Below are 22003 nucleotides of genomic sequence, written 5' to 3'. Positions count from 1 at the left end.
TCTACGTTAGCCCAATAGTCGAAACATTTAAATTTGGTGATTGGGCAAACAGTTCTTCAGTTACTGTAAATTGTGGTACTATAAAGAAAAGATTTTCAGATGATGTTGTAGCTTTATAAAACCACACAGCAATGAATGTAATTCCATAGGTAAACACAGATTTTTTGGTGACAATCCATTAATCACTCTTTTTTGTTTCCATTTAATGGTACTCTGCAGTACATGTCCCCTTCTCACTGCATAAGCATATGTGCCTTGTTTGTACTGCATAACTAAGATTTGCCTCACTCTGAACTATTCAATAGAAACTTGTCTGACCCCATGCATTTATTTCTGAGCTTTATTCCAGACTAGTCCATGGAGCTCTCCAGAGAGCAGAGAGCTTGTGCTAATGAGTTCTCCGTACGCTCTAAGGAACACTAATCCTGATTCCCCAGAAATTTTATTAGCACTTTGTGGCTTGAAAATCTATTTGTCTAGAAATGTTTCTTTGGTGCAAAGCAAGCATGGCTGCAGCTTGGCCGCTGGGATTAAAGTAGGGATGGATGAAAAGCTGTAGAAAATATCCACACGGGTTGGAACCCCTCTGTTCCTAGATTTGGATAGAAATGAATAGTATATTAAATGGCTTGTCACTCACCTAGTTCCAGTTATCCAAACAACAAGCGTGCCCTTTGTCCCACTTACTTTTCTATCTCATTCTGTCCTTTTTCTATACCCATGGATTGGACCTGTACTCAAAATAAAAGTATCCATTTATGATCCTCTGCTTCTCTCTACCATCACCAAACTCAACTTTAATCTTATTGGTCCAGCCCCCTTGCTGTTCCTTTCTGCTTTCACAGTCTAATTCTTTAATATAGTACACCCACATGAGAGGGTCTCTCAGGTAGTAGGGCTGTCCCATGGATTAGAGAGTTGCTCATTAAAGCCACTGGCAGTAGCATAAAAAATACAGTCTCCCTCGCTGGATACAAATCCAGGCCTTGGGGTGGATTTATCCTAGCCTTAGCTAACAAATCCCTCAGCAGGTTGTCCCAGGGAAGAGAATCTATGATTGATGAGGTTTAAGAGTTTAGATGGGCCCACAAAATAACTCCCCACCCATCCGAAAGCATTTACGATTCCTGCCCCAACCGCTTGTGCACAGGGCCAGACTGAGAATTTTGGAGAAGTTCAGCAAGATGATTTGTGGGATACAATCCAAACGTCATTGACTCCTACCGTGAAAAAAGTGTCTGTGGGGAGAGAGGAGGTTTTGGTCCCCACCACCCCACAGCGTCCGGCTGCAGAAGTTAGAGCCCTGCAGCTGTTCCGTACGTCCCTAATTCAGACTATATATATTTGCATTTTCCTGGCTATCTTTGCAAGGCACAGGGCTAGAAACTTTTTGTTCAACATGGAAGCTGAGCACTCTTTATGTAGTCCCCAAACATGAGCCCCATAATCCATCCCTTCCACAGAAAATCCTCTGGCAGAATCCTGAGGCAGGGAAATTCCATGAAAATCCACAGATTTTTTTTCCCCAAATTCCTTCAGTGGAGTGGAAGCAAAATGTAACATGCTCCACTACAGAGGTAGTCGCATCTGGCCACCAGAATTCATGGATCTTCGGAGATCTCTGAATCTTGGGGATCTGCGGAAGGGCACAGGGTCGTACATCCAGAAGCCTCTGCAGTGGGTATAGCAGGGGTGGCCAAACAGCGGCTTGTGAGCCGCATGCGGCTCTTTTACAATTGAAGTGCGGCTTGCAGAGCGCCCCACCCCTCTTCTCCCCCCCATTCTCCACCTTCCAGAGTTGGGTGTTGGGGAGCTCAGGGCTTCTGTTTCAGCAGGAACAGGGCTGAAGCCCTGACAGGTGCCTCCCTCAGGGCAGAAGCCGCAAACCCCAGCCGGCATGCCCCGTGGAGCTGAAGCCCTGCATCCCGGCAGGTGCACCTGGCTCTCGAACTTCTGAAGATTATCATATGCAGCTCAAAGGGTCAGCAAGTGTGGCCACCCCGAGCTATAGCCTTCTACAGCTCCCTAGCAGCATGACTGTGTTGCTTTTCCTACCTGCAGCAGCCATGGGAACACTCCTTTGAGGGGGGGATTCACCAGCACAAAAGAGGCTCGGTATCAAAACTGATGTCCCCTCTGGCTGTACTAACTCACCTGCAGAATCCCCACAGGCTGCCAGTGGAAAATGCACCATCCCTCTCATCCATCCTCACACGCAATCCCAGAGACAAATGGAACTGTGCCATGGAGGTGTCTGATCCCCACTTCTATGGGGCTAGGATCAGATCAGCGTCTGGGTGGTCCCCACCATAGGTGTATCTAAGAAATGTAATCTGGCCCTTTATAACTAAGTCCAGTATTGCGTGTATGACCGGGGATGATAGACCACTTTGGAGAGGAATGTGGAGTAGATAGATGCCTGAATTTCCAGCACAGGAGCCCTGTGGATGCAGGAACTCTCCAGTCTGAAAGCCATCGAACCTATCTCTAGTTTCACTTCTTTGGTACAGATGGGCCCTCACTTCTAGAAGAACAAACCTGGGGCTATAGCATTTGATTTGCCCCACAATTACTGGTTTTATCTTTATTTTCAGGTGAACCAACACAGCATGCATAGTCACTTTTATCCTGCACTGGCTCCAGTCATCACTACCTTACAGAACTTTGTCAGCACCAAGAGGCTGTCGGCAGATGCATCTCAGAGAAATTCAGGTACAAACTAGAGAGAGATGCCAAAATCACGGGGTGTGTGTGTGTTATTCCTCAAAGATACGAACCTCTGTTATGCTGGTTTAAAAATAAAGTCCTGTATTAGCTGAATCTGGTTTCCTTATCCATCTCCCACAAGATTTATTCTGACATTCCAAACCCCCTGAGCAGCTTCCAGCAAATGCCATTACTTTAAAGTAAATTTCCAGAGAAATGTTTCCTTCTTCTCTAAATATAGACTTCCCACTCTCCTCCCCAGTTTCCCTAACCTGAGGTCCAGAATAGGCAAGATTCTTTCCTGTGTTAATATCACTTACCTCTATCCCTGAGAGGGCCTGAAATATTGCCATTTGTTTGCCATGCCTTCTATAATTCACTTCCATCTTTGCAACTCATTAGCAGTGTGCCGATCCCAAACTCAGGCTGAGAGAACCTTTATAACCCATAGTACCATTCTGTACTGTATGTATGTGCAATATAATATACAAATAATCTGTAGAGAAAAGTACTTCTATATATTAACCAAAATCATTAATTCTTGAAAGAAACTGATACCATTGATCTTCAGAAATATATCTGATATATTTTAATTAAAGCCAACACAGTTACTGATAGGTTTCAGAGTAGCAGTTACTGAGAGATCCTTTCTAGAGACTTACCTGTCAAAACTCTGGATCTGAATACTCAAACTTTGAGGCCATTTAGCTCCAGTTTCATATTTTTTGCTTCTAGACGATCTCCAATTCTTTCATATAATTTTAGTGCTTTTTAGCTTGCGCTGTAGCTAGTTGTGTGCCACGAGGAATCTGTGCCAGCCAGACTGATTAACTTGATGTCTATTATTTACTAATACAGCACAAATTAGAAAAGGAAATCAATAGAACTTTAGCAGGCATAAACCAGACATATACAGTACCCTTTGTGGTGGGGACACTGTGATTTATTAATAATAAGCTGATCTTTAATTGAGTGCAACACACAATAGGTCTATATTCCCTAGGCCAACAAAACACTGCCATTCAATAGATTATGTGAGCAACTGCTGCGTACGGTGGATTGCACAATGGCATCTATCAAATAGAGTGATTGTATCCATGTTTATCACTTGGTGAAACAGAAATCCTGTCCTTGTCACATGATCAGCGCCCAAAAGGGCTCTGCTTCTGCTCAGTGATAACTTTGGCTAGTCAGCCAGAGACCATTGTCACCTGACAGTGTTATCTCTTAATTATGTTATCTCTTAATTACAGAAGCTAATTGTTTGTTTCTTTTTTAGTAGGGGTAGATATGGACCTGAGAACTGTGGAGATAATGAGGGTCAGTGAGTTATTTTCTGAAAGGTGTTGTCTCCAACGAAAGCTGTTAATTTTTCACTACTTTTTGGCATGCAAAATTGCATTATTATTTAATTGGTGTTGGCACTTTATGGTTTTATTTATAGATGTATATGTGAGGTGGTGTTACTGAATTAAATATGTCCAGCCTGCCTGGGTATCTGTTTCTTTTACAGGCTTGGGACCCTATCCTGTAAACACCTGCTACCGAGCATAGTTCTCTGTACAATGAGTACAATGTGGCTGGTTATAGTAAGTCCCATAGTAATATATAAAGGACCAGGCTGTCACCTAACAGAACTGTTGTCTTGAATCACTGAGTGCAGATGGGGACTATATATAGACATACACATACTCACTCACGCACACACACACAGAGCTATAGATTGTTACACTGTGAATGGTTATGATATGTTTCTTCCTTTTAGGGACCAAATGATGCCCTTGGTATCAGTATAGCAGGAGGGAAGGGAAGCCCATTAGGAGATGTTCCAATCTTTATCGCCATGATTCAAGCCAGTGGAGTAGCAGCACGTACCCAAAGGCTCAAAGTAAGTTGAAGGAGGACTATAGATAGCCTCCTCTGTTAGTCACTATTTTATCTGGTGCTCATTTAGAAGGAGAGTTCTCAAACATTTGTAAGTGTGGATCACTCCTGGATAGGCACTTAGACCCCCCTCCTGTCCCATTCGTGATCAGAGACAGCCTGTGCCTACTGCTGCTGAGTGCAGTACCTTCCCGTGACAATTACATTGATTGTCTATGTGAAAATGTAACATTAAGGAAGTATTTAAATGTATTTGCAACAGTCTCTTATTGCAGTCTAGTAGCTGGGAACAGAGGGGAAAGTCAGCACTACATGACCAGTCAGCTCTGCAAGGATCAGAGTCAGTTGCTTCACAGGCCATAGGTGGTCCATGGACAACAGTTGGGGCACTCCTTAGATCTTATACAAAACAAAAACTCTGGCAACAAGTAGCTGATTTTAAATTGAAACTGACTTTTTCAGGTGCCAAAGCTAAATAAAATTACACTTTCCCTATTGCCACTTGGCTTTTATAAGGTAAATTCGAAAGACTGTTGCTATTACGTTTCAGTTTTTGATGAACTATTGTGCTGAACATCCCGCGATTAGTGGGTAGACTTTCAGGATAACTATCGTTATTAGAATGATTGCAGTCTATAAGTACCTACTAAAATTAGGTAATGGGCTCTTCAGTCTAGCAAACAAAAATATAACAAGATCCAATGGCTGGAAGTTGAAGCTAGACTAATTCAGACTGGAAATAAGATGTAAATTTTTAACAATGAAGCATAACTAACCATTGGAACAACTTCTCAAAGTTGTGGTGGATTCTCCATCACTTGCAATTCTTAAATCAAGACTGAATGTTTTTCTAAAAGATATACGCTAGTTGAAATAACTATTTCAGGGAAATCCTACATTATTATACAGGAGGTCAGACTAGATGATCTGCTCCTGCGGGAATTCTGCATCAGAAAATTTAAAAATTCTGTGCACAATATTTTAAAATTCTACAAAATGCTGCATATTTTATTTGTCAAAGTAACACAATATAAGCATAATTATTTTGGTAATTTATTTCAAAATACCTGTCAGCAAGTATATCTGTAATAATATAAAAAAAAAAAAAGATTCAGGAATTTTTTTTTTTTGACAAATAGATTCCTTACTGTGTAAATTAATACAGAACTTTAAGTAATTCATTTAAACTACAATACGTTTCTGTATTTACTGCACCCCTTAGAAGCAGCGTAAAGGCTTGGGGGAGTCAAGGGTAATGGAGGAGCTGAGGGAGAGAGAAGGAGCCCAGGAGTGAACCTGTAGGGTTGTTGGGTGTGGTTGGGAGAAGTATGAAACCGGTTTGGGGTGGGGGATTGTTAGGGAGTTGGGGAGCCTCCCCGTGCAGACCCTGACTGACCCCTTAGCCTCTCCCATTCATTCAGTCAGACACATCTGCCCCCGTCCCTGTGTGCCCCTCACCCATTTACCCCCTCATCTCCCTGCATCCCTTTACCCCCTCATCCTCATGTGGCCCTGCACCCCTACCTCCTATTCAGCCCCGGCTCAATGCTGTCACCCCACTAGCTCCTGTGCCCTGCCCAATCTGTCCCCCCCACGAGCCCTTCTGAACATCAGTCTGTGCGCCCACCCTCCCAGCACACACACATCCTGTGCCTCCTACACTGGCTCTGTTTGTGTGTCTCCTCCCCACCCCCAACACACATATCCTATGCCTCCTACACTGGCTCCACGGGCAGGGTGGTGTGAAGAACACAGCCGGCTGCTGTGGCAACAGCCTCTGGCGTGTGAAAGGCAGAACTGCAGCACTCCTGGGGCAGAATATATTTTATGCGCAGAAAAAAAAATTCTGCACATATGCAGTGGTGCAGAATTCCCCGAGGAGTAATGATCACAGTAACATGTCTACACTGCAGTTAAATACCTATGGCTGGCCCATGTCAGCTTGCTTGGGCTTGTGGAACTTGGGTTAAGGAGCTGTTTAATTGCAGTGTTGGCATTTGGGCTCAGGCTGGAACCTGGGCTCCGGGATCCTCCCCACTTGTGGGGTCCCAGAGCCCAGGCTCCAGCGCGAGCCTTAATATCGACACTGAAATTGAACAGCCTCTTAGCCTGAGCCCTGCAAGCCCAAGTCAGCTGACACAGGCCAGCTGTGGGTTTTAAATTGCAGTGTAGACCTATCCAAGGACCCCTTCTGGTCTTAGAAACTGAATCATAATCTATGGAAATGACCTACTTGAAAGAAGAATATATGTAATGTTCACAGGAAAGCCATGGCTCTGATCCTACAATGAGATCCACTAGCATAGACCCGTGCTTAATGGAACTCTGCAAGGGTGCTAAGGCCCGGTATATCACTAGCATATGTTTTTATTAGACTCCAAAGCTTCTATATTTACTCATTTATGAATTAATATGGATAGTGTCTGCTTTCATATATTAGAGTTAAAACACACACACGCACCCCTCTCCTTATCCGTGTACGTGGACATGCAAGTGGCCTTTCCATGTGGAATGGAAATGGTTGGTTGTTAATGTCATTCTCCTTAGTCTATTGCTTACATTTGCAAGTATGACCCCTCTTTGTTTATCTGGGCTGTTATTTTTAAGGAACGTGCATTATCCTTCCTCTGAAGAATGCTGAATGATCAGTGGAAATACAGAATCCTCACAAAAGGCATACTGTATATGAGAAGCATGAGTGTGCAGTGCCAAGTTCATAAGGAATTTTAAGCATCCTTAAATTTAATTTTCCTTAATGCTAGTAATTTTCCATTACTGTTGTACTTTTAGGTTGGAGATCGGATTGTCAGTATTAATGGGCAACCTTTGGATGGGCTGTCTCATGCTGATGCTGTTAATCTCCTAAAGAATGCTTATGGGAGCATTATCCTGCAGGTATGGTGATAAATTGAACATGCAGCTGCAATAGGGTAGATAAGTGGTGTTCAAAAAAGACTAAGCATCACTGGCACAAGACATCACAGCGCAGTGGGGTGCTTCTTGATGTGAATTACACAGGATGAAAGCAATAAATTATTATTTTCATTCAAAAGTTCTTTATTGCCACCCATACAGACTGTGAGTGTGATTATATAAAAGCATAACATGGGGAACAAAACGACTTGTTGCTACACATGATAAAGCAACAAAGCTTTTAGCTTCTAACACTTTTTTTCAAAGTTAGCTACAAACATGGAATGACTCCTTTTCTTGTGCTGCTAGCCTGGGACTGAGCTGTCCAAAGTGTTAATTTCCTTGTTCGTGAAAGTGAAAAAAACCTAAAACTCTAGTTGTGTTTGGTATAAATTATTACATCTCAATTCAATATATTAGTGTGTAGGACTGACTATCAACCAAACTACAGCACTTGGGTACACAGCTGATAAATGTGGCAATTAAGAGTAATCTTGGAAGGGAAAAAACACTATTGAAGAACGTGTAGGTTTTTTTTTTTTTATTACAGCAGCCCTCTTCTATGTCTCCAATATACACAACTTGATCCTGCCAAGCGGAAAATACTGGATACAAAAATCTACAAAGAAAATTTCAAAAAGAGAGCTTGTGATAAATAGTGCAGTGACATCAAATTAATCTGTTGGGTCAGATCCTCAGATGATGTAAATCAGAGTAACTCCATTGAACTCAATGGATCTAAAGCAACTTACTCCAGTTGTGCTAGATATAAGGCTAAATATTCAACCTTGAAACTGAAAGGAAAGTGCAGTTGTTTGCTTAAGTGTTTGTAAATCAGCAGAAAGGTGGAAAGATACTGTCATTTAGTGGTCTAATTGTTCCCCACTATTATACTTACTACTGGTCTATTTTTATTTTTTTTACTGGGATCAAAAAAACAAACAAACCCAGCTTAATCTTTACACAAAGAAATGGGGAAAATAAACGCCAAAGAGGAGGTTCAAAGTAGTGCTGATGCGTAAAATTACTATAAAAATTAGAAACCAAGTTTTTTTTAAAAAAAACCCTCTAAAATATATTATTAATATTATGGCAAAGCAAATCTTAATAGATTTTTACGCTTCTTATTTTGTTCAACAAAGTTAAAATAAACATTTAAAACTGAGTTCAGGATTATTCAGTTTCTTCCTAGTGTTTTGGACTAGCTTGTTCTCTTTTATATTTGTTCTTGGACTGGTGACATGGTGGTAGTTGAGCTCGTTCTGCAGCTGAAGTCAATTGGAGCTACGTGGATTTACACCAACTACAGATCTTGCGTGTTAAATTCTTTTGTTTCTCATATTGTTGCTGCCAATCAGTACTGTTGTTTTGATATCCACTCTGTTCACAAATTAGAATATGAAGAAGAATGATTTAAGACCAAATGGTACTGATATTAGATGGAGTGCAAAAAATACTAGCTCATTATGTATTTTTAAAGATTAAGATTTCTAATGAAGCATATTGTCAAATATTCAGTTTTAAAAGAAAGCATTTTTGTAATATGCATTTCTTTTTAGAAAATGGTCCTAGTATACAGAAGTTGAAGTTTTTTCATCTCACATTCACAACTGCTAGATAGCTTAGAATTTGCTTACTTTCTCTTACACATTTTGTATTTTTATTCTCAATACAATGCAGTCCTTTTCCACAATTAAAAAAAAAATTGCTTTATATTTTAAAATACAATTAGACAGGTAAACAAAGTATTCAGGTATATTAGTGGAAGCTGTAAATATGATCAGGAAATGATTATATTAATGCTAAGTATTGGTACTTTTTAATACTTTTTTTATTACAACAATATAAGTGGAATAGTTCTATCAGTCTGATAATCATGACTGACGTGTCATTAAGTAATTGTATTTATTATCAAGTTAGACCACCTCATGGCAAACTGCACTGAAAGGTCAGATAATTATGTTCACTGGGGTGGAAAGGCTTATTATCGGGATGCCCTGTGAAGGGTGTTAAAGGAGTTTGCAAATGGAAGATTAGGTTCTCGGGGGAACAATCATCCCTTCTTGCTGTTTTGATGCTTCAGTTTAAATTAATCTGCTTTCTGCAGGTGTAGTAATGAGATAAGCTTTTTACAAGGTTGTTGAACTCTGATACATTCTTACTGCCACAGATTTGTGAATATAGATTTATTTTGCCATCGGGTTTTATTTAACAAGGAAATACGACAACTTTCCCCCCTACTGGAATATTGTTGTAGAGAAATTTATTCCAGCTCCTACCTTCTGAACTATGTGCACTTCTGCCGTTGCCCTGACCACCCCAAAGGGAATGAATTATGAGCCTGAAACCTAGAACATGAAATTCCCATTAAAACTGTGGCATTCTGGTTTTTGCTTGATGATTTTACTAAGAATCACTGTTTGATGGGTTAGGACAGGGGTTCTCAACCTTTTTCTTTGAGCCCCCCTTCCTCCCCCCCAGTATTATTAACAACTCCAGGGCCAGCAGATGGGGAGCCTCAAGGCTCTGGGCTTCAGCTGCCAGGTAAGGGGGAGCTTGGGGTTTTAGCCCTGTGGGGTTCCAGGCTTCGGCCGCCAGGGAGAGGGAAGGTCTTGGGCATAGATGTACTTTGATTTCTATTTGGAGGGGGGGCAGTGCCCTGGGGGGAGTGCCTCCTCCACCCCCTGAGTCACCTCAGCAGCCCACCGAGCCTGTCTGTGTTGAGGGAGGGTGCAACCAAAAATTATAAATCTCTGTTTCCTGAGGGCTCTGCCAGCCCTGGAGCCAGCTCCACCTGCCCGGGCGGCTCTTATCGGCTGCACACGCAGTGAAAGGGGGCTGGATGCTGAGGAGCAGCTGAAGCCCCCGGGCACCAGCAGCAGGAGACGGGGAAACACCACGGACACCTGTTCCATGCCATTAGCCAGCACAACAGCTGCCCTGCACTGTCTGGCTCCAGCTACCTGCCTCTGACCTGGCCAGGGGGCTGAGAAGCAGGTTTGCTATCTCATGGAGTCATCTGAATCACGGAGTAGAGTGTTCACCCATGGGAAGTGAAAAGCAAAAGCTGTTCACTAATGCGTGGACTTTACTAGATAATGAAGAGAGGCATTTCTGAGCTCCACATTTTTACATGGCTCCTTTACATGGCCCACAGAAAGTAGAATATGTTGCAGGAATACAGACAGAGTCTAGAAAAGAAGGGGAAATACTTTATTGGAGACAAGGCATATAAACAGAGAAATTCAAAGAATGGATTGAGTTGAAGCCTTCTATGCTTCAATTTGTTTCATTGAGAAAGTAAATCATCCTTGAACTTAGCTTCACCTTACGTTTCACCTTTCATGTCATTGGTTTCATCTAAAGTATTAAGTTCCTTCCTGTGTGTTCTCTACTTACACGCTTTCAGGTAGAAGCAGAAAAATACAGCTCATTTATTTCTGTTTAAATATTCTGCATAATTACTAATACTAGAAAACGTTAAAAATTGTGCTTACCTTGTAGCCATAAAAATCCACTCCTTTTGAAGAGGGAGGTATTGATCACTGATGAATGAATCATGGAGCATCAGCTTTGATCTGGTTATTTATTGAGTGGGTTTCTGAACTTCAAAAATCTGTCCCTTTGCCTGCCATGAGCCATGTGCTCCCCTCTGCTGCATTTATGGAGAAGCAAAAGTGAGCGTTAATTGTGGTAAAATGAGGCCATGAATAGGAATGATAGCTACGCAGCATACTCCTGTCATTGGCATGTATCTAAAGACACTCTGTCAACAGCAATTCCTTGTGTTGTAATATGAGCATCAACAGGAGCAGTGTGCCTGGCCAGACAGGGAGGGAGTTGGGGAGCAACCACTTTCCACACTCAATTTGAATGAAATGTACATGCTTGCAGCTACAAATGTTTAGAAGATTCCCAAACCACTTTCATAACAGTTCCTCATTTTGTTTTCTGCAAAGAGAGAATGATCTAAAACTAACGTTCTGTGGAACCAAAAATTATTCTCGAGTGGAGACGGTCACTTTGTCTTTAACTAATCCCGTTGTCCCTACATGTTGCAGGAGTCTTTTCCATGTGATTTGCAAAACTTAGGCAGTGTGTTCAAGTAATAGTTAGCTATCAAATTATTTGTGCAGTGAGCAAACTTTTTAACTAACTTTAATAAAAGTTGATGTAGATTGTTTCAATTTGAATTTACTTGCTGCTATTGTTGTTGGTTGTATTTATTTGTATTATCATAGTACCAGTTATGGATGAGGATGCCATTGTTCTAGGCACTGTACGAACACAGAATAAAAAGCTAGTCCCTTCCCCAAAGACTTACTATCTAAGTGTAAGATAAGAGACAACAGATAGATACTGACAGACTAGGGAGTCTAAGGAAACAATGAAACAAAATTGGTCAGCTTGACAGGTGGTGGCTTTCAGCCCCACAGTTGTCAAGTTTTTTGTAGGCCTCACAGCAAAGTAAAGTTTTAAGAAGGGTTTTGCAGGAGAATGAATAATTTGTTTTGTGGAGGCTTGTCCGAAGCATGAGGGCAGCATGGGAGAGAACACGAAGGTGCTTGTTTGAAAATTTAACAGGTGGGGCATGGAGGCTGACATCATTGGCTGACTGGAGGCAGGAGCTGATTTTTTGATACCGAATGAGAGATGATAGGTAGGATGGGGATAAGTCATAAAGAACCTTGAAAGCAAAGAAAAATTGCTTATGCTTGGTACGATAGAGAAGAGACAACTAGAGAAGGGATGCAAAGAGGGGGTGACACAGACTAGGAAATGATCTTTGCAGCAGTAGGATCATAAATGGATATCAGCGGGTCAAAATTGTGTTTGTTGCAATAATGGAGACACGAGACGATGAAAGCCTGGCCAAGAGTTTAACTGTGTGGATGGATAGGAAAAAGCCATATCTTAAAGGTGTTAGGCAGAAAGAATCTGTAAAACCTAGCCATAATCTGGATGTGAGGCCTAGAGAGAGGTCCAAATTGAAGATGACATCCAGGATATGAGACTAAATGACAGATGGAAAGGCAATGATGTCCATGGTGATTAAGAAAGGAGGTAGCAGGAAGGGTTGGAGGGCAAGATTAAGAGCAGTCTTTTAGCCATGTTGAGCTTGAGCTGATAGGTAGACATGCACAAGCTGATGTCAGTGAGAGAGGCTGAGATTTTAGTTTGGACAGAAGGAAACAGGTCTGTAGTAGAGAGGTGGATCTGTGAATTGTCCACATAGAGATGGTAGTTGAATTTGTGTTTGTGGGTGAGATTACCCAGATATAAGGTGTGGAGTGAGAAGGAGACGTTAGAATTTGTGGGGGCAGAAGGATTAAAATGAAGGCCAGATTTGCTCCCTCCAACGAGAAATAAACAAAAAACCCAGAGATATGGGGAAGAATGGGAAGAACAACTGAGATCTCCATTCAGTAGCTTCCAACAGATTGGTCCTTTGGAAGGTTAGGGTTATTTTGCTCTACAGGAGTAGGAGTTTCAGCCTCATGGATGCTTGTATCTCTGGGATTCACCAGTGATCAGGGTCTTTGTTTAGATAGCCTTTGCTTCGTACCCACTCTCATGCCCCATTTGTGTCTCTTAGACCTTCCTACCAGCCCTGGGGCACCATTATGTCCCCCTGTTCCTTCATCTGCTGTTGACCCTGGAACCTGGCCTCTCTCCACCCACAATGCAGGAACGTGTACAAAACTTAATATAGTATGAAGCCATAACCTGGCCTTAAATTAGAATAAAGGTGTTGTGCTGTATCCTGGCAGAAAATTGGTGGTCCTCTTAAATTTCTCCGTGATTTGAATGTAATTTGAGTTCAATTTATAAAGGACTTAAAAGATTAATTAAATATTTTATCTGAGGTTTTGATTGTAAAAAGTAGCCATTTTTCTTAACATACTCAGTGTTTGTTTTGTAATAAGTAAAGATGATGTTTAGCAGTCTGACCCATTGCTGACATTTTCTTGCATCCCGACTTTCAGGTTGTAGCCGACACCAATATCAGTGCCATAGCCAGCCAATTAGAGAGCATGTCTGCTGGATGTAATCTTAACTCCCCTACTCTTGATGGTCATTCTGAAGATCCAGAGTAAGTATGCACTCTTTGATGTGGGAGTATTCTAGTTCAGAGTACTGCCTCAAGGATACTCAAACATTTCCCTTCTCCTCGCACAGGCATGGACAGTGTATTTGCTCTCTTCTCTTGTCGTTTCTTTTTCAACTAATTTTTCAGCACCTTTAAAATGCTCATTATTGTCCTCTACTGGCAAGGATTGGAACCATACCTGCCTTCATCTGGTAATTCAAATGTGAATCTTCATGCTTTTGTTTTTGATAGATTTCCAAAAAGCACATCTCCGTAGATTTTCCAGTTGATGTGTTTTGCAGCTTCCTCTTTGAAATGAGTTATGACAATTGCAATTCAAAATAATCCACCATCTCGGGGATTAAAGAAGAAGAGGTTTTCAGAAAGCGGAGGGTTGATTTAAATGTTGCAAAATGTGCAACAAAATTATTTTTCTTTGTTCCTTGACTCTTTTTCCCCTTAATAACATAAAGGAATATTACAGATACAGATCAATAACATCTAATCATAGATATCTAAATTACAGATGTTCTGCAAATTGCACTTATTACATAAACTCACCAAAATTTAGAGATAGAAGACCTGCAAAGATCATTTAGTCTATCCCTGTACCACACAGCATTGTTCTCAACCATATGTTCTCTAGTGCTTTCTCCAGTTAGCAGGAAAATACTTAAAATTTAAGTATTCCAAGCTATTGAGCTCCCAACCCTTTCCTTGGGAGACTATTCTGCGGTAGAGCTCGCTGTCTGATCATTTTCCGTGATATTCAGATTAATTTCTTTTCACCCTACGATATAATTAAGATTATGTTGCAGACATTTAGCCATGCTATACGTGTTTAGCTCTTTCAACCTTTCCTCGGTCCTTCCAATCTTTCCTTTATCATTTTGTGCTCCTTTTGCCCTTCTTTTTTGCTGTTTGATTTTTATTTCTTTATTTTAAGAAACTGAGGACAGTTTGGGGACACTAGTAACATTCTGTGAACACAGACTACAAGTGGGATGCTAGAAAACCTCATACTGCACTAAAGCTGAAGTGTATCACTACTCTACAAGATTAATTAAGTTCTAGTAAATAAATTACCTACATGGACTCAAATAGGCTATTTCCACAAATACAAAGCTGCTAGTTTCTTTAGAAGTGGGTTTCAGGAAGGGAAAAACATTTGCACAGCAAGAAATGTGGTAGACTGGCATTTGCATGCATTTTGCTGAGCTTGAAGATATTCATTTATATTAAAGAGATTCCATCTTCCATTAGCTTTTTCATTGTATTGTTCCTTTAGTCAATAATAATAATGCTTAGCGCTAACTGGAAAAACAAAAAAAAATCACAAATATTATCTCAAATTGTTGCATGAATAACATCCATGCCTCTCTTGTGTTCTCTTTCCATGAATGTACATCCAGCCAATGTGAACTCTCACAAATATTTGAAAAAAGGGAGTTTTCACTTGAAGTTAAGAAGTTGTGGGAACTATTTTAAGCTTGCAAGTGCTAATATTTGCATTGAGTGCTTGTGCACTTCTCCAGTCAAAGAGCACGAATCAGATTGATTTGACCAACTTAGATTAGCAAAAAATCAAATACTCTCAGTCCATAAAGTTTAAAAAAAAAGAGTCAGATACAGAAAAAAATATTGAATATTTTTCCAAACTGTGAATCAGTCTAAGAAACTGGCTTCTCAGATATTAAGCAAGTGGAAAAACTAAATCCATCAAATAAATTTTTCATTGTAAACTATTTATTCAGCTGCACTATTTACAGTGTGTGTTATGTCTGTAAATTACCTTGTGCTCATGAACTAATAATGCTTCAAAACACCAGTGAGAGAAAGAAGAATATCCCATTTTTCATATGGGGAAACTGAGATCTGAATGATTATGGCCCCAATACTGCATGTTGCTCCAGGTTGGTAGACTTCTGAACCGGCACAGAGTAACTTTAGAAATTGGGGCCTTTGTGACTCTTTGGTCCATGCTATAAGGCTGTGATAGATCTGAAATTAGAACTCAGGAATTTCTGGCTTCCGGTGTTATGTTCTGTCCACTAGAAACATTGCCTCTGAAGTCAGACGATAATGTTGTGTTGCTATGAAATGATGTTGCAAATTCACTTCTCCTAAACTGGGACAGAAGATGGACCTGTCAGGAAGCAAATCGTATTTAAAAACACATAGCAACTGTGTGGGCCTTACTCCTGAATCACAATCTGCTATTGGGGGATAATGTGCTTTTGTTGAATCCTATTAAAATAAGTATATACAAAGTGAAGTCAATGGGACTCTACTTGGGTTCATGGGTCCATGCTAGTGCATTCCAACATGGGATCAGAGCCATGGTATGTGAAATTTATGAAAAACAGTTAAAAGGAAAATGGGTGTCCATTTGAATCTCTTTGAAAGTCTGAATCTATTTGAAAGTGTTCCTTCTACAAAAAGACACACACTGGATATATATTGTTCTTCTAAGTGGTATTCATTGTTTTTTCAGGGCTCCTCAGCCTAAGATTATTGCTTTGGAGAAAGGTTCTGATGGCCTGGGTTTTAGTATTGTGGGGGGATATGGAAGTCCCCATGGAGACCTGCCCATTTATGTCAAGACTATATTTGCCAAGGTATCTTTTTTTTTTTTTTTCCTCCTTTTTGCATATATCTTTTAGAAAAACCCTACCGTTAGGAACAGATAAGTCTAATGCAAAAGAATTGTGTCCAATTTGTCTGGGTATGCGTGATTTGATCATCACTGCCTGGACCCAAAGCTCACTGTCAGCTAGCAAGGATGAGGGAAAAGCTGCTGTTTCATTATACTGACATGTGGAAAGAGAGACCTCATCTGAGCAAATACATGTTACTCCATGTATTTGGGAAACGTCTTTAAAATAGTCTGTATAAGGCATTATTTATCTGTAGGTCTCAAAGTGCTGTGCACAAGTGTATAAGTAGCATTTTACATTGGGGAAACAGTTGCAGAGAGGTTAAATATCTTGCTAAGGTCACAAAGTTAGTTGCAAAGCCAGAAGTAAAACTCAGGTCTCTGTGGTCAGCCGCTCCCTCACGTCCACGTTGTGGCCAACTTGGATGAGAAAAAAGACTCTGAAAGAGGAAGATGCTGTCAGCCTGATTCTCCATTGCCCTGCATGTTGTGAGGTCACTTACACCAGTGCAAACTGGGTATAAAATGCTACCACATCACAACAGTAGTGTTTCACACTTTGCACTGGTGTAGATGACTTCACAAGGGGCAGGGTGATGGGGAATCAGGCCCTATGGCTTTATTAATTTTTAACTTCCCTGTTTCCCCTTGGGAAGTGCTCACCACCACCACAGCCTCCCCCTTCTCTCCTTTTTTAACTTTCAAAGGTGTAGTTTCAAAAGCTCTGAAAGTGGCTGTGGGGGTTTTACCTCCTGTGCTCTGCTCTCGTTCAAGAGGATGATTCCTGCCTGCAGCATGACAGTCTTGCTTTCTTGCAGCTAAGGTGTAAACATGGACCGAACCACAGAATTTGCATTGGGTTTCAAGCTTCCCTAAAGATATGGCATGCATGAATCCAAGATCTTGGTTTGGCCTATCGTAAAAATAGGGACTAGCCATGAAGTGCAGATCCCCATCCTAATTTCCCCATCACTCACTGGTGTAAAGATCTGGAATTCTGGCTCAATTCAATTCTAGCCCTATTGAATTCGGAATGGGTAACAGAAAGATGTGTTAGCATAAAGTCACTTTTATGGTACAGTCTCAATGGAAGAGACCGAACAGAAAAAATGGTAGGGGACTGATGTAAGGCTGCATAAATATCTAGGGAGTTCCGCAAACATCTCAGGCCAGTGATTTTGTAGAGTATTCCAGGCACTTAGAATTGCTTTTCTCTTCGGTGAATCCAAATTTCAATAGAAGAAAAGACTTTGGGACTAGTACTTACATTTCAGAATGCCTTTTTGTCTTTCCCTTCAAATAACCTCTTGCATAGACTCTCTAGGCATGTTTCTAATCACTGGTTTGCTTTATACTGATTCCAAGGCCCATCAGATGCAGCCCAGATGGAGAGCAGACTGCCTTTATAAGCTTTTGGCACAAGGCCTGGGGTTTAGTGTCATTTTCCTGTCCTAAAGCCATCAATGCATTCATGAACCTTGATGCATCCTTGATGCATCCACGAACTACTGCACAATAATAATAATAATGCATCCTGCCTTTTATGTCGTTGGGAGCCTTATGCCTTCGGCAATACATTTAGTTGTTTTAGTGGAACATCTTGCAGTGTTTTGCTCTGTTTTATGTAACTTTACCTACGTTTTTTTGGAGGGAAAATAAAGTCCACCCTTGGCACTGAGCAAAAAATAAATAAATAAAACTAAAAGCTTCCAGGTTTCTATAAATACTTTTCTCTTTGATCTTCTATACCAGTTCAGATGCTTGGGTTAGGATTCTTCCCAATAAGCAGATGAACACAGAACAGTAAAGGCCTGGCTTTCATTTGCATGGTGGTCCTGCTAGACTACTTTTGGCAGTGTAAAAGGGCTTTAAAGTGAGTGTGTAGAATGGGGCCATTGTGTAAATGAGAATCGGGATCTGTAACTTTGAGTTGCGTCCCACTCATATAAGAGTCAAGCCATCTCTCAGCTTTCAGCTGTTTCTCTCTCCAGCAGACAAAAAACCCTCACCCTAAGGGTGTTACTGGAGGAGAGCAGGCCTCTAAGGCGAAACAAGCCTTGTGGCACACACCCTGTGCAGCTAGCCTAACAGCACACACAAGGCCCTCATCCAGTGGCCCACCTCCTTATCCCAGCAAGGAAACCAGGGCCAAGTGGGGCCATGCTCCAACTCAACCACGCATTGCTAGACCCTTCTACCTAAGGGGTGGCTCAGACTCAGAAGTGGTGAGTGGCAAGGGTCTCCCTGCAGAGAGCCATGACAAGATAGAAAGTCCTAGAAAGGTCCCACTGTCCTTCAAAGGACTCTGCCCCGTTAAAGGAGAAGGGGTTCAGGAGCTCCCAGCCAGATTACTACACTGAGGACTGCAATGGCTCTAGCCACCAGACTAAGGAAGAAAGGAAGTGTACAGCCCTGCTGCTTCAAAGACTTGACCCTTTCCTTGAAGAGGAACAGATGTCCCAGAAAAGGGCACAAACAGAGCAGCAAATCCCCTGTGCCCTCCCATCCACTTGCATCAAGTCTCTGCCAAATACCATCAGCATTTACCAGCACGATACTGAGTCATGGCTGCAGGAAAGAGTTGAGGTTTAAAATTGGTAACAAAGAGAATTGATGTTATTGAGCAGTGTCATGCTGTATTTTTTAAAAATAATTTAGAAGTAAGTCATATCAAATTGTTTGGTCATTTTTGTTGTTTGCAGGGAGCAGCTGCAGATGATGGCAGATTGAAGCGTGGCGATCAGATTTTAGCAGTTAATGGAGAAGCTTTGGAAGGTGTTACTCATGAGCAAGCTGTAGCTATTCTGAAATGCCAGAAAGGATCTGTAACATTAACAGTGTTATCATGAATCTCATTGCACCGTGGAGATGAATGCAATTATTTTAAAACATCGTAGAGCTGCTTTAATAATGTACAGTCCTGAGTGAGATGAAAAACAAACTCCAGATAAGATTAATATATTCTAATCCTATTGTCTGTATGGCTAGCATACATCTGTGGTTTCATTTAGTCTTATAAATGAAGCTTATTGGTCAGTAATTTTTCTACTTCTTTAATATCTTGTGGCTTCTGTTTCCTCTCAACAAGGTTAACTTAGAAAACTTCAATAAACTGTGTGTGTTTTACTTCAGTTAAACATCAGTTTATCCCCATCAGTAGGAAATCCCTGTTACAATTGCTGAAACTGAAAATTAACGCTCACACACAAAAGAGAATTTAGATCATCATCTGATCTCATCTGATGAGCAGAAATAAATGCTAAGTGACTTGTCATCTCACTCATGATTTACTTATGCTAATTGTCCTTTCAAGTATGTCAAAAAACATTAACAACATAATTAAATTACCACTGTTCCAAGTGATGAAATATCTGATTCTCCTCTGGGAAAGTGTTTGTGCTCTGCACAGTAAGTTTGACAGTCAAATGCTAACTTTTCATATTTATCTCTCTGGATAGGTCCAGGCCAGTTAGTGAGGATTATTGTGATGAATCAATTTTCAGCCTTTAACATTAAAAACAAAAACAAAACAAAAAAGGGCGGGGGGAGGCCTGTTTTTTCAGGTCTCTTAAAATTTCCATGACAGTCTTTTAAGATCTTTATGTGGCATGAGCAAGATGTCTTATTCTGTTCTAATTAATTTTTTATAGAAAAAGAAATGTTCTGAAATGACCAAGATGCTCAGTACATGCATTTGTAATTGTGCTGAATTGCAGTACTAGTGTCCACAGTTAGACTTAAAAAGGCCAAAGTTTGCCTCCATAATGTGGTACTATAATTCAGCTAATGTGAAAGCTCGTAAGCTGTGACCTAGTGCTGAGGGCTAAATGAAGGCAGACTGAACCATTTTGCAAGTTTCCAGAAGTCTGCATGGTGTCAGCTGGCATGGGAAAGGGACCTTCACTTATCAGAAACAACCACCCATCCAGTATCCTATGCTTCAGATTGCTAGAACCTAGTTTTGTACAATGCCACGAAGAGATTTAGCAAGTGAACATGTAAAGCAAATAAGTGGTAATGCAAGTCCATGCAGTTTAATCTTTCTGACTTTGTGGAAACTGGTGGCTTGCAGAAAGCACCTCAGTGTGTTGTAGGGCTAAGAGGACTAATTTTTAATGATGATGATGGTACAGCAAGGAAAAGTACTGAAATCGGCAGCTGATTTAATTATCAATTGTGTGAGAGACCTTTCTATCGGTAAATGAAACCAGGCTTCTTTTCAAAATCCTATAATTACTGTTCTTCAGTATGTTTTAGCTAAAATGTGATATTCTCCTGACTGTATAAAGAAAAGTATATTGAAGTGAGGTTACAAGTGATAAAGTAGTAAGCATAGAAGAGATGATGAGCTCTTATTAAAAATGTTGTTTTCCTTCTCATTTAAAAATTATCTCTAAATATAACAAATCACAAAGTGCATTAACTTGTTGGAATATTTTGTGGGTATTCCATAAATAGTGCCTGAAAGAGACTTATGTTTTAAAATGGATTTCATTTCCATTGTGCTGGTTGATTTATTAATATGAAGTGTTAGTGGAATCTTGTTTATAGATGCACATCAAATGTCCAGAGGTATCGAATTGAAGAACTTTTAACTACCCACCTTTGGTTGCCAGAACATTCAAGTATGTCGAAGCTAAATGCACCTACGTAAACCTTTTTAGATGCACCTTGTTAAAATAATTTTTCAAGGTTATGACCAAAATCTAATGACTATTCTGATCAAATAACCATTACATGCATACTTGAAAATATTGCAGCATTGGTCTATTAAATTTTACATGGCCATTTGTCATCTCTTATGCACATATGGTTGATATAAAGAATATAGAATTTATGGGCTGAGATTTTGCACTTCCCATTGTTCAGATTTGAGATAATATTATTGCTTCTTGTAACTTGCACTTTTTCTGTGTGCTGAGTATGTTACTGCCAAAAATTGCATTGCAACTAATTGATAAACCAGTGAACATGTGGGGAAGGGAAGTACAGTATTTAAAGGACCAATTCTAGAATTAAATTTCAATTACACTTGTCTGGGTCGAGGTGTTCTGGTTTGTTAAAATTATTATCTACTTCTGTGCAAGGGAAAAAACCAATGAAACTTACTGATAATATGTTTATGTATATCAGTCAAACAAGATGTTTTATTATTTCCAAAGATTCTAAATAAAATTCAGTTACTAAGAAGTTGTGCATTCTTTTTTCTTTCTTTTTTTTTGGTACTTTTAAAGAATTTCGCTTCTAGTCCATATTAAATTTTATCCCAGGGTGTAATGTTTGCTATTGACAGTAATGAGCCTCACTTACTTTCCAGTAGGGGTATGAACATCTGTACCTATGGGACTGATCAGAGAATGTTTTGACAGGCAGCTGAGTCCATCCCTCCCAGCCAATCAGATTGCTTTTGGAGTGAAACTTTGGGAGTGTGGATGTGCTATCTTGTGCACATCCATACTCCTTGAAAACACTAGTTCCTCTGATGCAAACTATTCTAGGGTGTTAAGCAATTAGTTTTAAGCAGGGAAGCACCAAAAAAGCAATCAGGTTGGGAATACTGGGATCCAGAGTACTTAACAGAGTTGGGAGGGAGGGAAGTGTGAATGGGGAACAGGTTGGCCATTGTGGCAGGATATGTCAGAGGTCAAAGTGGTTGCTCAGCAGAAGAGCCAGTTTGGCTGGAGGAAGCCTGGTTGCAGGAATTTTGCAAAAGCTTTTGGTGATACTGTTCCCCACAGCCCCAAACCAATCTG

General features: G+C 40.5%; 1 protein-coding gene across 10 annotated transcripts in view; it reads left to right on the top strand.

Moving 5' to 3' along the window:
• PATJ (PATJ crumbs cell polarity complex component) overlaps positions 1-21440 on the top strand; it is a 219600-nt gene extending 198160 nt beyond the window's left edge. For 5 of the 10 annotated variants that reach the window (XM_073357497.1, XM_073357502.2, XM_073357500.2 and 2 more), the window contains 7 exons: positions 2595-2712; positions 3986-4026; positions 4472-4594; positions 7381-7485; positions 13491-13597; positions 16089-16212; positions 18953-21440. In XM_073357497.1, the coding sequence (XP_073213598.1) occupies positions 2595-2712; positions 3986-4026; positions 4472-4594; positions 7381-7485; positions 13491-13597; positions 16089-16212; positions 18953-19099 (765 nt within the window). In that variant the 3' untranslated portion in view covers positions 19100-21440. Of the gene's footprint in view, positions 1-2594; positions 2713-3985; positions 4027-4471; positions 4595-7380; positions 7486-13490; positions 13598-16088; positions 16213-18952 lie in introns of those variants that run through there. The other 5 variants (XM_073357501.2, XM_073357506.2, XM_073357504.2 and 2 more) reach the window with 5 other exon arrangements.
• Positions 21441-22003: the final 563 nt, after the last annotated feature.

Source organism: Lepidochelys kempii, chromosome 8, assembly GCF_965140285.1.
Source record: "Lepidochelys kempii isolate rLepKem1 chromosome 8, rLepKem1.hap1, whole genome shotgun sequence".
Classification (NCBI taxonomy): Eukaryota; Metazoa; Chordata; order Testudines; family Cheloniidae; genus Lepidochelys; species Lepidochelys kempii.
The sequence above is the reverse complement of the archived record's forward strand: the minus strand, read 5'-3'. Positions and strand labels throughout refer to the sequence as shown.